General features: G+C 50.8%; 1 protein-coding gene across 1 annotated transcript; it reads right to left on the reverse strand.

Annotated features, from left to right (window-relative positions):
• Window positions 1-5,985: 5,985 nt before the first annotated feature.
• Window positions 5,986-16,401, reverse strand: STC1 (stanniocalcin 1). The gene is made up of 4 exons (XM_066337204.1): window positions 16,234-16,401; window positions 12,267-12,409; window positions 10,910-11,121; window positions 5,986-7,401 (listed from the first exon to the last, which is right to left on the reverse strand). The coding sequence occupies exons 1-4, from the start codon at window positions 16,349-16,351 to the stop codon at window positions 7,131-7,133; spliced, it is 744 nt and encodes a 247-aa protein (XP_066193301.1). The 5' UTR covers window positions 16,352-16,401; the 3' UTR covers window positions 5,986-7,130.
• Between the last annotated feature and the right edge of the window lie 1,141 nt (window positions 16,402-17,542).

Here is a 17,542-nt window from a genome sequence, read left to right on the forward strand (position 1 = left end):
CCTCCTCTGCACCCACAGATCACACCCAGTCCCTCTGTGCACCCACAGATCACACCCAGCCCTGTCCTGTGCACCCACAGATCACACCCAGTCCATCCTGTGCACCCACAGATCATACTCCCCTGCTGTCCGGTGGCCTCTGGAGCATCCACAGGCTTGGATGAAGCTCCTAAATCACCTCACAGGTGCTCCCCAGCCAAAACCTCCTGCTGAGCATTCCTAGAACCTTGTTGGAGTTTTTCCAGTGGCTTCCAGGAGAAATCAAACCCTTCCCAAGGGGTCAGACCCTTCCCAAGTGCCATCCAGGGGGGATCAGATCCTTCACAAGGGGTTTGGACCCTTTGCAGGAGATCAGACCCTTCCTGAGGGGATCAAACCCATCCCAAGGAGCTCAGACCCTTCCCAAGGGGCTCAGACCCTTCCCAAGTGCCATCCAGGAGGGATCAAACCCATCCCAAGGAGCTCAGACCTTCCCCAAGGGTCTCAGACCCTCCCCAAGTGCCTCCCATCGCTCCGTGCCGGCTCATTCCCACAGGGAGCTGCACCCGGGGAATTTCTGGGCAGGAGCCTGAGAGGATCCATCACTCGCAGCCGTAAATAAATCAGCGGCTCCTCCGGCGGGGATTAATCCTGTTTCAGCTCCCCAGGGCCATTACTCCTCCCTCTAACCAGGTTAGGTGAAACCAGGAGAAATCCGCTCCCGGCGTGGAGCGGGAGGATTTCCATGGCAGCGCCTCCCGGAGTGTCGAATTTCGGGAGTTATCGCTGGGATCCATCAGGAGCTGCCACTGCGGAGCAGCATCCGAAACCCTGGAAACCCGAATCCGCCTTTCAGGAGAGCAAACATCCCCCCGGCACTGCAGATTTGGGGTTCTAAACGGGCAAAGGCGAGGGAATAATGGGAATATTGGCACTGGGGATATGAGGAATATGCTTCAGATTTGGGGTTTTAAACGGTCAAGAGTGAGAGAATAGTGGGAATATTGACACTGGGAGTATGAGGAATGTGGGGGTTTGGGGGGTTTCAGCAATCAAAAGTGAGGGAATAATGGGAATATTGGCACTGGGAATATGAAGAATGTAGACTAAAGGGAGGAACGGGCGTGGTGGGTGCACAGGCGCAGAACAGCTTCGAGGAGTTTGGGGATGCTCTGGTGTGGCTGAAAATAAACCCGAGAGGGTTTTCTGCACCCTCGACTTCTTCCCAGCTGCTCTCTGTCCTTTTCCATCAGCAAAACGAAAGAAAAAGCGGAGAAAATGGGCGTGAGAAGGAGCTGCAGGGGGATGAGGGGAAGGAGATTCCCTCCCCAGGGCTTTCTAATAAACATCGCAGGGGGAAAAAACCTACTTTAATTTCGGAATTCATGGGATAAAAAGAACAGATTTTAGTTTATTTTCATGGAGAACTAGCTGCCCTGCCTTGCTGAGCATCAGGAAATGGTGATGAGCCCCAAACTGGGCTAGGCTCTCATCTCCTGTGTCCCTTTAATCTCTTCTTTCCCCCCAGTGTTTCAGTTTTGAGCCCTTCCCCAGCACTCTCCATCTCTGCTCTGTTCAGCTGGGTGTTATCCTCATTTTTAAACTTCTTAGTCCTGGGTTTTTTAGGACCTGTTGGAATCAGGGAGGACACACAGCGGTTCTGCTCCTGCCGTTTCTGCTCCCAGCCGAGATTTTCAGTGCCAGGACTTTGGGATGGACCCAAAGCCCAGAGCAGAGCCCGAATCACAATCCAGCAGTGCCCTCTGCTTGGCCACCCGGGACCTGCACCTCCGCGTCTCCAAATCCCCAAAACTGAGGGTCGGAAAAGTGGAAAAATCCCGCCTGTGCCCCTCCAGCCCGGAGCAGGAACTGCTGATTTTTGGGGCTTTCTCCACCACGGGAGATAAAATCCAGGCGGGGTTAAAGGTGCTCTGAGCAGGCTCGGAGCTGTTTTTAAAGGGGATTATTTAATCTAATCTGAATAATTTAATGATTATTTGGGTGAAGCCTCAGGGAATGAATTCGGGTCGGGGCCGGGCAGGAATCAGTGGTGGGACAGAGGAAAGAACCGGGAGCTGCCGGGAGAAGCTGCGGGGACACGGAGCCCTCGGTCAGCAGATGGCACAAGAGCCGTGCTCAGCTCCTGGAAATAATAAAAAGCCGGGATAAAAAAGCCTCGAGTGCTTCACCCTGCAAGGCCGAGCCTTCCCAGCCCGGGAATTCCGGGCGGGATAACAGCCTGGAGCATCCCAAAATCACGGTGGGAAAGGGTTGGGGAGGGGCTGGGATGGAATTCCAAGGGAATCGGTGGTTTCCACATCTCTGGGAATGTCCCAGGCCACGCGGGAGCACCCAGGCTCGGTTCTGCCCTCTCAGAGGGTGAGGAGAGGCTGAGATGGAATTCCCAGAGAATTTCCTCATCCCTGCAAATGTCCCAGGCCAGGCTGGAGCACTCAGACTCAGTTCTATCCCCTCAGAGAGCTGGGAGAGGCTGGGATGGACTTCCAGGGGAATCTGGGGATGGACTTCCAGGGGAATCTGGGGATGGAATTCCAGGGGAATCTGTGTTCTTCACATCCCTACAAGTGTCCCAGGACAGGTTGGGGCACTCAGGCACAGCTCTGCCCCCTCAGAAGGTGAGGAGAGGCCGAGATGGAATTCCCAGAGAATTTCCCCATCTGTGGAAGTGTCCAAGGCCAGGTTGGAACACCCAGGCACAGCTCTAACACCTCAGAGGGTGGGGAGAGGCTGGGATGGAATTCCAGGGGAATCTGGGGATGGAATTCCAGGGGAATCTGTGTTTTTCACATCCCTGGGAGTGTTCCAGGCCAGGCTGGACAGGGCTTGGAGCCACCTGGAGCAGTGGGAGGTGGCCCTGCCATGGCTCTGGACGGGGTTTAAGGTCCCTCCCCACCCAAACCATTCCAGAATTCCAAGCCTGTGGGATTCAAAAGCCATGGCAGAAGGGCTGGGATTGTCTCGCCACTCTGGAACTCCAGCCAACTCTGTTGGGTTTGGGCTTTGTTTGGGCTTTTGGGTTTGTTTCTTTTCTTTTTTTTTTTTAATGGGAGATTTAGTTAGATTAAGGATCCCTTGGATTCTGGCCCGAAAACGTAACCAAAAATATCTAGATTAAATAAACTCCTAAATCCAGAATTGCTTCATTTTTACCTCTCTGATGTCATCCCACACTGAAATCCCAATTTAATCCAAACCCACAACTCTCAGGGAAGGGGAAATGCCTCAGGAGTTATTGCCTGGCTGAGATTTCCTATTTGTGCCTCTCCCCACCCTTCAAATCCATCCCCAGGCCCGCAGCAACTTCCTGAGCCCGGCTGGGGCACATCCAAGGCCGCTGGAGGTCACCCCAAGCAGCCCAGAAATTGAATTTAAATATAAAAATATTTAAAAATCCTGGTGAAAGCCGTGGCTCCGAGGGGAGCCTGGGATTTTCCAGATGCTGCCAAGAGGAAAAGGCTCCCTCAGACCACAGGGGTGTGAGCTGTGCCTGTCCAGGGCTGGAAAATCCTCCACGAGGGTCAGAGATTTATCCTCAGGTCAGAAATTTATCCTCAGGTCATGGATTAATGCAAATTTATCCCCAGGTCAGGGACAGACAGCAGAGCTCTGATGCTCAGTCCAAGGAAAATCCAGCATTTTTATCTTGCTGGTATCAACAGCCCAATAAAGACTCGGACACCAAAACCCCTTAAATCTGTCTTTTTATTTCATTGCAGAAGACAATCCAACGCAGGCCTCATAACGTTGTGCATCTTTAATTATAAAAATAAGCAAAGAAAATAACTCGCCTCTCTCTCCTGGCTGTGATATGCTTCAAATAACCTTTATGTGAACACACACAAAATGGAGCTTTACGAATGTCACGGAAACAATAAATAAGGACATATACCAGATATGCTCACTGCTTATTCCAGTACTCAGAAAAAAACCAAACCAAACCAAACCAAACCAAACCAAACCAAACCAAACCAAACCAAACAAAAAACCCAAAACAACCCCCCCCCCACCCCAAACGCTCTTCCTTTTCCCTTTTCTAGGTCTCTTTAAATTATAAATACAAATAACGCAGGTTTATAATGGCATGAAAATGTCTAAAGTGCAAAGAAATCACAAGACTCATGCAAATCTTCCAAGGGAAGCCCCTCCCTGCGCCCCCGGAGAAAAATCCTTGTGTGAGACTAAAATAAAAATAAAGCAGAGATGAACTCCAAGGTGAAAGTGCTGGACTTGACCTTGGGGATCGTTCCTCAGGGATCTCTTGCTCCTAAATCCAAACTTTTCCAGCATCCCCCAGGGATGGGAAGAGCCTCCAAATTCCGTCCAAATCCAATTTTTTTCTTTTTAGAAGTAAAACCAGATAGATTTTTTAAACATTTGATTAATAAAATCTATCTGATTTTACTTCTACGAAACAAAAAAATAAAAATTAAAGGCACTGTGTGCCTAAATGTATCCACTTTAGTAGTGTTTTGTTTCTGTCGTTAACTAGCTTAATTAGCTTAAACTATCTGAAGTTTCACAAAATCAACACCAAGGAGGGCTGAGAATGCCCAGCTCAGGTGAGGGGAGGGATGAACAATCCCAAATTCCTCCCTGCTCCAGCACAGGCACAAAAGTGGCCTCAAAGCAGCTCAAAAATGGGGAATTTTGGCTCTTTGGGACATGGATGAATTCCCTGGGGCTCCAGGGGATGATTCCTTGGGGCACCCCAGCAAACCCCACCACGGGGAATCATCTTCCCACTCCTCTTCCCACCCACACGCAGGAGAGAAAGTAGAAACTGCTGCTGGAAAAGGAAATTTCATTATGGCACCTCAAAAAAATGATGGGATTGGGAGGTCTGAGGCTTCTCCCTGGCCCCAAATCTCTTTTAGGCACCTGCTTTGGGGTTGTCGAGAAAGAGGTGGCTGGAGAAGCTGCTTGGCATGGGGAATGTCCCTGCCCAGGTGTCCTGGGAGAGCTCCTGGAAGCTTTGGGATCCCACAGTGGGAGCTCTGGAGCTCCAGCAGAGCCTCCCAGGTGGAGTTTGCCCACTGCCCCCAGCCAGGAGAAGACTTTTTGTGCTCAATTCCCAAATCAAAGCATGGACTGGAAGCACAAACCCTAGTGGAATTCCCAACAGGAAGTCAGGGACACAACCCTGGGATCAATTCCTAAATATAATCCCATTTTTAGGGTTAGGATATTCCAGAATCTTTTGGTTTCCACCTCTCAAAACTTCTCTGTGTTGGCCTCTCAATCCCTGCCTGGTTCAGGAAGGAGGAAATTTGCATCTTCCTTGCTGGATGGCTCCATTCGGAGTATCCGCCCCCAAAAATCACAAATTCTGACCCTCCACTGATGTCAGCAACTTTTTTCTTTTTTTTTTTTTTTTTTTTTTTTCTGCTTCCCAGCACTTTGGGGCTACATTTCGTGAAGACAGTGACATCTGAAACTGCATCTGGTTTTGATATTTTAGCAGCAAGTTCTGGTTTAAAGGCTTTGTGGTTTTCCAAACAACACACAAACACACACACACAAAAATGGTTAGTTGCTTCAGGTTTCCATGGGAGAGATCCCTCCTTGATCAGCTCTCCAAGGATCTGAGGCAGAGGATCCCTCTCTGCAGAAGCTCTAGGGGATGGGTTTGGGATTGGCCTGGTGGATCCCACACCACAAAGGAGATTTTTTTGGCCCAGCAGAGCCTGGCTGTGGTGGGGAGTGGATTTGGGGTCTCCCAGCTCTGCTCTTCCTCCCAGAGCCCGCTGAGGAGGAGGAGGAGGATGGAAGAAAGGCAGCTCCCAGAGCCTTCATTCCCTGTCCTAGGCTTTCCTGCTGGAGCTTGAGAGAATTTGGGGTTTTGCCCAGAAATCCTGATGGGAGTTTTGCCCTCAGAGATTCCCAAAGGATCTGGTAATCCCGAAATTCCCAGCAGCTCAGCCTTGGGTCTAAGTGCATCTCCTGGCAGCTCTGTGGGGACAGGACTGACCAGCCTGAACTTGGGGGTTTTTCATGGATTTTTCCCTCAATTTTAGCTCTGAAAGGCTGTTCCTGGCCCTGCAATTCCCATCCTAAACCTTTTCCCTCTTCCTTTCTAAAAAGGCCACGGAGCGGAACGTGAACTCTGGACTATGACAGAGGTGCTGAATCCAGGAAAAATAAAAACAATAACAAAGAAAGAGCTGACTTACAAAACTAAGTTTAGGCAATAAAGTTATTCTGTTCTGCTCCTTTAAAGCAGACTCTGGCAGAGTTTATGTACAGTACAGACAGATTTTAGCACTATTTATACCACAGTTGGAGCAAGGCCTTTAATACTCTAATCTTAGAACAGGCTTTGTTTCTGTTAGGCTTGGTTTAAAGCTTCAGGCAGTTAAATACAGTACAGAGATGTGAGCTTTGAAATACAACGCACAATTATGGGACCTCCTGAGCAGCTCCAGCCACAGCCTGGTGCCTCTTTCCACGGTAGAACATGTCCCTCTCCTGGTTTGGGGCTTTGTGGGGTGGTTTAAACTCGTTTTTCACTGTGGCACCAGGTCCTGGTGACTAAAACCACACAGCCAGTTTGGTAAATCCTGACTTAAACATGTTCACTGCGCTCTGCTGGAAGGGTTAGGACTGAGGGTGACACCACAGGACCAGGAACGTGACATCCGTGTTCATCCATGGCCAGCACAGACTCATGACACGAACCCCACGGGATATTTTCTAGGATGTGCAAGAGTTTTTAGTGCATCTTTTCGTCACCAGTGGGGAGAGGAGCAGCTGCTCCCCTCGGTGCTGAGTCTCCAGCCTGGGCAGTGCCAGCACAATGGATTGGGACAAACCTCCAAATTTGGTGCCTGGAGGCCTGACCACTGCAGGGATCTACTTAAGACTAAGATTTTTTTTTTTTTTTTGGGCTAACACTTTTTTTTTTTTTTGTAGGGAAGAAAAGAGCCAGAGCCTCTTGGCTGGCGGGAAAAAGCTGCGACACCGAACACAGACCCACATACAAGTGGGAGCAGGAAAGATGAACAAATTAAGGAGCCCTAAGGAACTAAACCCAGCTCCTTGATGGGGGGCTAAAATACCTACAAATCCACCAGCTTTGGGCTGCAGCACTCTCCCGGAGCAGAGCTTTGGTCATGCTCAGCCTCCCCTCAGGCTCAGGCACGTTCGGCGGAGCTGCGCTTGGCGTGGGCTGGAGCCGAAGCCTCACCTCGGAGGTTCCTGAGGAGCAGCTTCAGCTTCTGAGGCTCCGGGATCCTCCTGCGCAGGAATTCAGCCCGGGGGTGGCCCTGGGAGCAGTGGTCACTCTGCAGCAGGTGGAACAGGCTGGCCATGTTGGGCCCCAGCTTCTCCATCAGGCTCTCCTTGATGGCGCTCACCGTGGCCTCATCGCACTCCAGCAGGCTCCTCAGCAGCTTGGTGTAATACCTGCGGCACAGGGAGCTCGTCAGGCCAAGGTGTCCCCCCAGACAGGTGGTAAAACGGGGAGAATCAGGATTTTTAACTCATCTGGAGCCTTAAGTTTGAGCTTTTGTGTATTCCAGGTTCTGTGGTGCCCAGGGGTGCAGCTCTGAGCTCACAGTCAGTGTCACTCAGCTCTGCACACAGCAGGGACACAAAACAAATCCTTCTCCTGCTGCACACCAAGGACAACTTTCAGCCCCAAGGCACAAACAAGGGTGGGCTGGAGGGAGGGACAAGAAGGATGGGACCTCACAACCTGCAGCTGGAATGGGACAATTCAACCCCAATATGCAAATGGACCAAAACTTATAAAAGTGTGAGACCTCGTGACCGGTCATCCATTTTGTGTCCACTTTGTGACCACTTTGTGTCCCTGTTGTCCCCGTTGTCCCTTTCCCCACACAGCCCTTACAAGGACCAGAAGGGGGAGAAGCAGCTCACTCCAATCCTGGCAGATTCCCAGGGGACAGATCTTTGGGACACACAATCCGTTGTCACTTCTGAGCCCACCATGCCCCAAACCCCAAGCGAGTCTTCCCCTTCCAGCAGCCCTGGGCCAGGGAGCGGTGCTGCTCTGTATTCCCAGCCCTGCGGAGAATTCCCTCAAGGAATTCTCCTCCTCTTGCCCCAGGAGAGCACCTGGCACCTCCCTGCACCAGGGAACGTCTTCTCAGGGAGACCAAGTCGGGAACAAGGGCAGCAGTCCCACACTGGCCGGGATTTCTGCATGAAAGGACGGCGGGGAACTTATTTTAAGCACTTTAAGGTCACGGTGACATTTTTCCACAGCAGCGGAGAGGAGAACGACCTGCAGGTGGAGGAGGGGAAGGAAGAGGAAAATGAGAGTTCCCACCGCAAGCCCTTTGCCAGCTCTCGGCCTTTGGAGCAGCCAGGGGAGGTCGGCTGAGGTCGAAGGACAAAGGGAGCAGGTTGTGAGCCCGGCTCAGCAGGGCTCTGCCAGAGAGCTCTGGAGTGGAGACCAGCAAAGCTGAGCCAGGCTTAACTCAGGGCCAGACACAGAGCCCGCCCCGCCGGGCTGTGAGCTGAGCTTTTCCTGCCCTGAGATGAGAGCGCAGGAAGGTGAAATGACCTTTAACTACTTCCCCCGGGCGGCGGGGCCAAGCGGCACATCGTGGTCCTGCTGCAGGGCCCGCGGCTGGGAAAGCAGGATGCTCCCGGAGCCCTCGGCGTCACCTCGGGGCTGGGAATTCCTGCTGCTTTTGTTCCTCAACGTGTCACCACATCCTCTGCCTGGGGCTGGGGGAGGAGTTCCCTCCTCCTCGGGAGAACTGCAGGGCTTGGTGCTGCCAGAGGAGCATCCCCAGAATGTCCCCATGTCCCCTCCAGGGGCTGTTCCACAATCCGTCACTTTAACCTCGGAGCTGCCCGCTCCTCTCCCAGAAAACTCTTCCCAATTTGCTTGGGGGAAAGATGCACCAGTTTAATTTTTACTCCCCCAGTATAATTTTGTCTTCCCAATTTTGCCATTTTCTGGACAGACAAGAAAAAAGTTCTCCATTTACAAGAGAGTTTTCTCTAATAGGAAATGGATTTCCATAATCCTTGTGGGTCCCTTCCAACTCTGGATATTCTGGGATTCACTGCATAAATTTATGCTGGTTGATGCAACATAAAATGTATTTATCACCGGCACAGCTGTCCTGGGACAGGTCTGGAGGTTTAGGATGCTCCTGGATCCAGCCAAAGCCACCCCAGAAGAGTTGAGGCTTGGCCACAGCCAGCCCCCTGACCCAGAGCTCAGTTTGCACTCCAGTCCTGGAGTTATTTACTCCAACAGCTCTGAAAGGTTCCTTTTATCCTGGTCACAAGACTCAGCACTGATTGTTCCAGGGTTTGGAGGGAGAAATCCCTGTCCCTGCAGCGTGACTGCAGCAGCTCCCTGAAGCCTCCCTGTGTCCCTTGTCCTTGGAGGATGGGGACAGGACACTCCTGAGCTTGGGGGAAGGTGCCAGCAGCAGCAGCAGCAGCAGCAGCGTGACAACCCCAATCCTGCAGGCAGCAGGAACAGGACACAACCCCAAAGCAGAGCAGTGAGTGTGGGAACTGACAGTGTCAGAACACAGATTTTTGGGCTCCAGGCAGCGCCTTGAGGCCTGTGGGAAAGCCAAGGACAGAACTCTCTCAGTCTGGCCTGGGAAATCATAAGGAGAAACCCCAAACAATCTCTGTAGATCTCCTCCTCCCGACACCTGGTGTTTTTCCAGCTTGTTCACTGGTAGAGATGTTCACAAAAAGATGGTGCCCTAAAGGACCAATCCCATTCTTTGTACCAATTCACTGTATAAAAGAATCTGTCTTGCAATAAACTTTGCTCTAAGCCCTCTGAAGAAGTCCGAGTTGTACGTTGTTATAACATGAGCCATCCTGAATTCTAAGTCAGGATATTTTATCTCAGAGTTTGCACACAGATGCAATGTGAGCTTTCAGTCAGGCTTTAAAAATCCTCTCCAAATCCATTTCCCACACAGAGGACCATAGGCCTGATATTTCTGAGTCTGAAAGATTTTTAGCCTGCTAGCAGCGGCTAACTTTTTCCCAAGGAAAAATTTCTCAAGAAAGCTTTTTCTCAAAACAATCTTTCTCAAGGTGGTGTTTTGCTGTTTCTCTGGTTTAACCAATGGATTAGAGAGGTGTCAGTAGCCCTGGTTCTGTGCCTAACGTGTTTTGGTTTTCTGAAATTCTTTTTCCAGGGAATTTTTTGTAAACAAGAGAAATGTTTTTGTAGCTGTAACTTTGTTATTCATTCTTTTTCCTAGGAGGGACTTCTTCTTGATGTCCCTCTGCTCTGACCAATGGCAGTGAAGAGGTTATGCCTTTGTGTCACCAATCAAATTGGTCCGTGTGAAATAGTATGAAAGGGAGACACATCCCCAAAATAAAGGAATGAACAACATGGTACAGTTACAAAAATATTTCTCCTGTTTACAGAAAATTCCCTGGGAAAAGAATTTCAGAAAACCAAACCACCTCAGGCACGGAACATGGTGACTACAGGTGTTGTTCCTGTTCACCAATCATGTTAAGTCTGTATGGGAACACCTTATAAAATGCAGTAAGAATTAAAAAATAAAGATTCTTTTTCTATGCTCTTTGCCTTCTGAAACATTTGGAGTCTTTTGTTGCAATAGGACACGAAATAAAGATGCTTGACTCCAGTCAGAAGGCAGTAGAAATCAGAAGGCTTATTTCCAATTCATAGCACTTACAATTTATCACACTCTGTGCTAAAAGGCACGTTATTGGTCCATGGGGCTGACACCTCTCCCATTGGCTCAGGGACAGAAATAGCAAACAGCTCCTGTTGTTAGGAGAAAGGAATATTGTTTACTCGAGGTTGTTTTGGGGAAAAAGAAGATCTGTTGAAAGATTTCCCTTGGGAAGAGCTCAGGCTCAGGAAATATCGGGTCCACAGCCTTTCTTTGGTGTCCTGCAGAGGGGCAGCCCCACGTACCGGTTGGAGAACTGGTTTGGGAGCTGTACCACCTCGGTGATGGCCTCGGGGTTGCGCCGGGCGATGCTACACATATCCAGCTTGCTGTAGCACTCCTCCTGCACCTCGGAGATCATCCTCTGGAAGGTGGAGCACCTGCGGATGGCCAGGAACACCTTGGAGGTCACCCCGTTGGCGATGCACTTCAGGCTCTCCTTCACAAACGCTTTTCCCTGAGGATGGAAGGAAAAAAATCTCCTGTAAGAGGGTGATTTCCCCATGGAAAATGAGGAAAAACTCCTGTAGAGGGTGGTTTCCCCAGGGAAAATGAGGAAAAACTCCTGTAGATAGTGATTTCCCCAGGGAAGAAGAGGCAGAGCTGAAAACTTCACATTTGAGGGGAAAAAAAAATCACATTTTCAGAGGAAAAACAAAAGCCCTCAGCATAGGATTAGAAGGAGCCTCCTGCACTGCTCCAGCACTGGGCACTCCACCTGTGCTAATTACCCTCCTGCAATGACAGACCTGCCAGACTTGGCATGGAGTGGGACTGGAATTACCCAAATTCCTGCAGAGTTGTCCCTCTCAGCAGTTGGGATGCTCTGAACTCCCATTCTCCAAAGATTTCGGCAGTGGGAATTTTTGACCTGGAAACACCAGGACCAGACACGGAGTAGTTCTGCCTCACTGATCCATTTAACATTCATGTAACGCCAGCAGTTTAAAACTTCAGACCTCAAGAGACTTTAGGACCTTTGAAATCTGTCCTTGGGAGCAGGAGCACAGAGAATAAGGGGCTGTGTGATTTTTGGGAGGAAAGCACAGAGCGAAAAGGGATTTTGGCGGAGCACAACTGCAATATTATCCCGTTTATTCTCCCTGCAGCCCCAACCTGGCCATGTATTCCCAGCCCCAATGTTTCCAAGTCAAAGCCCAGCCCTGTGCCAGCTCACACAGGCAGGAGATCTCTTTCGTTAGAAGAACATTCCTATTTCCTCCTGGAGAGGAAACCTCGCTCTCCTCCCCATGGAACCCGCCGTGCCAAGTCCTCACATGGCGCAGGGAGCGGGTGGGAAAAACGAGCCCTGGAGAATGCGCTCGGAGCCAAAAAACGGCGGCTGAGAGCAGCAGAAAGGGCTGCAGGGGGTAGAGGGTTAAATCCTGACCAAAGCACAGCTTAAATTAAGGCAGGCTTTGAGCGGAGCGTTTAGCACGTGCTTTAGAACCCGCAGGACTTGTCAGGAGCATGAAAAGGCGGGTCTCATTTATTCTCAGCCAGGTTTTATTTTCGGCCGGGTTTTATTCTTGGCCAGGTTTGATTCATTCTCGGCCGGATTTGATTCATTCCTGGCCGGGTTTTATCGTGCCCTGGCTGTACCTGAGTGTCGAATTTAGCGGCGCTGTAGAGGAAGGACTTGCAGATGTCGTACATCCCGTCCGTGTCGCACGTGGAGTTCTCCAGGCAGGCGAAGGCGCCGCAGCCCACCTGGAGGGCGCTGTTCAGGCACCGGACCACCTCTGCTGCGGGAGAGAGGCACGGGAATGTCAGCACAGGGATAGGGATCCCAGCCCACGGCCAAATCCTGCTCTGGTGCCGGGAGAGAGGCACGGGAATGTCAGCACAGGGATAGGGATCCCAGCCCACGGCCAAATCCTGCTCTGGTGCCGGGAGAGAGGCACGGGAATGTCAGCACAGGGATAGGGATCCCTGCCCACGGCCAAATCCTGCTCTGGTACTAGGAAGAGGAATGGGAATGTCAGCATATGGATCCCAGCATCCCAGCCCGAATGTCAGCACATGGACCCCAACCTGCAGCCAAATCCTACTCTGGTACTGGAAGAGAGGCACTGGAATGTCATCACAGCGATCTCAAACCAAATGTCAGCACATGGACACAGATCCCAGCCAAATCCTGCTCCAGCACTGAGAGAGGCACAGGAATGTCAGCACACGGATCCCAGCCCACAGCCAAATCCTGCTCTGGTACTGAGAGAGAGTCACAGGAATGCCAGCACATGGACACAGACCCCAGCCAAATCCTGCTCTGGCACTGAGAGATGCACAGGAATGTCAGCACATGGACATGGATCCCAGCCCACAGCCAAATCCTGCTCTGGTTCCAGGAGAGGAGAATGGGAATGTCAGCACATAGACACACATCCAGACCACAGCCAAATCCTGCTCTGGCACCTCAGCCAGGCAGGCTCAGACCCTCCCTGATGCGCCAAAATCTGCCATGGAATCAAGCTGGGAGAGCTCAGCCTGGAGAAGGCTCCAGGGAGACCTCAGAGCTCTTTCTGGTGCTGAAAAGTGGATTGCAAAACAGTGGGAGAGGGACTTTTTATGTGCACAGTGATAGATGAGCTGGGAATGGTTTTGAGCTGAAAGAGGAGATTTAGGTCAGATATTAGGGAGAAATTCCTTATCTGGAGGGCAGTGAGGCCCTGCACAGGGTGCCCAGAGAAGTTGTTCATTCCTCATCCCTGGAAGTGCCCAAGGCAGTTGGCTGGAGCACCCTGGGATGGTGGGAGGTGTCCCTGCCCATGGCAGGGGATGGGATGAGATTTAAGGTCCCTTCCAACCCAAACCATTCCAGGATTCTATAATGCTATAATTCCATGATTCTATAATTCTACAATCCCAGGATTTTACGATCCAAAGATTCTCTGAAGACACAACCAGCACACCAAAGAACAGAAACTCCAACTCCCAAACACACGGATTAAAAGAGGCAGCACTTTTTAAGGTCCTCACTTAGATGGGGGACCCAAATGTCCATTCTAACCTAATTCTCCCTTCAGGCATCTTAAAATCTTGCATCTTAAAATCTAAATTTGCAGAATTCCAACACATCTTTATCCCAACTCCCTCTGAAGGAGGAGCAGGGATGAGGAGCAGGGATGAGGATGAGGAACAGGGATGAGGATGAGGAGCAGGGATGAGGATGAGGAGCAGGGATGAGGATGGGGAGCAGGGATGAGGATGGGGAGCAGGGATGAGGATGGGGAGCAGGATGAGAGGATGCGGAAGGGGAGCAGGCAGCAGGGATGAGAAGCAGGGATGAGGATGAGGAACAGGGATGAAGATGAGGAGCAGGGATGAAGATGAGGAGCAGGGATGAGGATGAGGAACAGGGATGAGGATGAGGAACAGGGATGAGGATGAGGAACAGGGATGAGGATGAGGATGAGGAGCAGGGATGAGGATGAGGATGAGGAGCAGGGATGAGGATGGGGAGCAGGGATGAGGAAGGGGAGCAGGGATGAGGAAGGGGAGCAGGGATGAGGAAGGGGAGCAGGGATGAGGATGGGAGCAGGGATGAGGAAGGGGAGCAGGGATGAGGATGAGGAGCAGGGATGAGGATGGGGAGCAGGGATGAGGATGGGGAGCAGGGATGAGGATGGGCCCATGGAAAGCTCTGGGCGCTGAGATCTTTACCTTGCTTTTTATCCCACAGGAGAAAACCTGGCAGCACCTGGCCCACAAAACCACTCCAAAAATGAAATTTAATTGCTGAAATGCCAACCACTGGAAAGAAATCGCACTCTTTGGGAGGTATCTGTGCTTTTCGAAAACGCCTGTATTACCTAGAAAGAGGATTTTCGCTTGGGATTCTCAGCACTCAAAAGGACTCGATCCTTCAGCTTGGTACTAAAACTGCCCCGTAGTTCGCAGGCGTAGCCAAAAAAGGGTAAATTTTTGCTGAAGATTCGGGAGGGGAAGGGAAATTTGGGCAGAAAAAGTTCAGGTACTGGCGCTACGGGGATAATGAAAGGCCCGGAGGCAGCGGAACACGAGGGTATCCGTGTCATCCCGGCTTCCTCCGAGCACATCCAGAGCGTTTTAACAATGAATCAGCAGAATTGCCACATGATTGCCCTGAAATTAGCCGGGATTAACCTTTCTGGGCGAGGCGAACATCTGTCCCCTGCCGGGCCCGGGCAAGGCACGCTCGCTGTTTTTGCAGCTCGTGTTACCAGACATTCTTGGGGGAAGAAGAAATGCGAGCTCAGGGTCCCCCATCCAGCCCCGAGGTGTGGGAAAAGTGAGGCTTTACCAGGAGAGAACAAAACTGATTAAATCTGAGTTGTACCTTAAAGAGGATTCTTTAGAACAGAGATTTTTTTCAAGAGAAGAGAAGAGAAGAGAAGAGAAGAGAAGAGAAGAGAAGAGAAGAGAAGAGAAGAGAAGAGAAGAGAAGAGAAGAGAAGAGAAAATACTTTTTAAAGGGAGAAATAATATTTAAAAAGAAAAAAAAAGGGGGGGCGAGAAATAATATTTTAAAAGGGAGAAATAATATTTTTAAAAGGGAGAAATCATATTTAAAAAGAGAAAATGGAGAAATAATACTAAATAAGAAAAAAGAGAGATAAATAATATTTTTATAATTTTTCCCCAATTAACCCCTCATCGTTCCGCGCCCTTGCTGACGTGCCTGAAGGGAGGAATATTCGGTAATTCATCCCCTCGCTGGTTCATAACCTCCCGCAGCACGAAGCCAGCCCCGTAATTAGCTTTCCACAGGTTCCAATTAGAGAAGTTCGCTCGCAGCAGACTCCGGGTGCGCGGAGCTTTGATTGTTCCGGCCTCGGTGAGAGGGAGACCCCGGGTTTCTATAGCAACCCAATACAAAAGCCAAAATCCCGAGCCAACAGCCCGCTCCCAACGCCGCAGAGCTAAAATAAGGCAGCTGTTAACAGCCCCGAGTTTTAACATCTTGGCCGTACAGTGGAAAGCAGATTTTTAATTCCCATTGTTCCACGCAAGTTATCTAAACAGCGAACTCCAGACATCCAGCAATTAACTTTTTTTTTTCTTTTCCCCCCCTCCATTGTGAGAGCGAGTTTGTTAAATGTCACCGACGTATTTTTATGGTGGCAGCTGAGCGATAGCCATCGGTTCTGTGACAATGGGGACAGTTTCCAGGTTACTGAATTCTTCAAAGTGGCGGCCCCGGCTGCCCCTTCTTTGAACAGACAGATGTGGGTTGAACAATGGGATTTTATCAACTTCCTAAAAAGCAAAAGGGGTTTAACACCAAGAGCAGCGGAAGGGAAGAGGGGAGGCATGCAAGCAGGAAAAATAAAAATGATAAAAAAGTGCACGGAACTCATTGAGGAGCTGAAGGAGGAGGGGAGAGCCTGGATTTGCATCCTCACAGCTCTTGCCTGCCCCGGCTCCTACAGCACCAGCAGCTCCTGCCAGCCCTGGAAGGAACACTTGTGCTGACAGCCGCTAAGTTTAAAAGGAAAAAGAAAAAGAAAAAAAAAAATCAGCAGCAGAGAAATCTGAGACAGTTTAAAGCATCGAGGCTGCGGCTCCGAGCCCTCCTCGCTGGCGTTACCTGAGTTCTGAGCTGCCAGCCGCACTTTCCTGGGGCTCACAGAGTCATTCTGCTCAGCTTCGTAGGATGCGGACGCACTGATCAGCAGCAGCAGGAGAAAACCAGACTTTAGGAGCATTCTCTGACAAGTTTCCGCCAAGAGTGGGGCTGCGTTGGGTTGGTTGGTTGGGGATTTTTTTTTTCTTTTTTTTTTTTTTTTTTTTTTTTTTTTTTTGAGTGGCTTGATTTTTTTTTTTTTTTTTTTTTTTTTTTTTTGGGATGTGCGCGCCTCTCCTCTCGCACTGCGGCTCGAGCAAAGATGTGGAGCTGGACACGCGCTGGCAGCAGGGAGGGAAGGAAGGTAAAAGGGAAGGAGGATCCCGGCGAGGCCGGGGATGAGCGCAGGGATGTGCGGAGGATCCGGGCGGCCCCTCTGGCTCCTGCTCGCTGGAGGACCGGGAGCTCCGAGGGTTTTATAGCCGCCCTTATCGGTCTCCCCCGGGCTGCGGAGCCAATCGGCGGCGCTGGGCAGAGCCAGGGGAGGACTGGACTCATTCAAGCCCCACAAAAACTGCAACTTCACAGGAAGAATATTTTTTTTTTCCCCAGCCCATTAAAAAAGTACCTGCCAAAGAACAATGAGAGAAAAGTTCATCCTCGGAGGAGCGGTGGGAAAGGGAGGGGAGGTGAGGGAGGAGGTTTCCTATGGATGATGGAGCTCGAGGAAATGACAGCGCCGTCTTAAAGCGCCTCCGCCGCAATAAAACAATCACCTGCCCTTTAGGAAATCTGTTCCCATCGCTCCGGTCGGAGGGAAGAGGCGGCTTTGGGGGGGCTAGGGGATGGAGCTGCCGGGGATCCTCTCGCTCCTGTCCCGGCTCTCACCTCTCCTTCCCTCCCTCCTGCACGTGCGAGCCCCGGGACTCATCCCTGCGCTCACGTAGGCACATGCAAATCCTTCAAATCGCTCAAAACCCGGCCCCAAACCTCGCCCAAACCTCCTCAGCTCCCTTCACCTACACAGTTCCCTCCAGAAAATCAGCCAAACCTTTTGCCTCGTCCCAAACCCCAGTTTTCAGGTGTTCCGCAGTTTTCCTCATCCCCCCCTCCTCTCCCTGCTCCAAACTCAATCCTGTTTTTCGGATTTCATAACGGGAGGAGGCAGCCTAATGCCTGATTTAATCTGGGCTTTAATGGGCACGTAATGAGGATTAACACGCTGGAGGGTTGATTCTCCCGAAGACAATTTAGAGCTCTGGGTGTCTCGGGGATGAAAGGGCAGCAGCCTCAGAGCTGGAAGGAAATCAGGAAGGGTGCGTGGAGAAAGATT

The sequence above is a fragment of the Sylvia atricapilla genome, chromosome 28, assembly GCF_009819655.1.
Source record: "Sylvia atricapilla isolate bSylAtr1 chromosome 28, bSylAtr1.pri, whole genome shotgun sequence".
NCBI classification, from domain to species: domain Eukaryota; kingdom Metazoa; phylum Chordata; class Aves; order Passeriformes; family Sylviidae; genus Sylvia; species Sylvia atricapilla.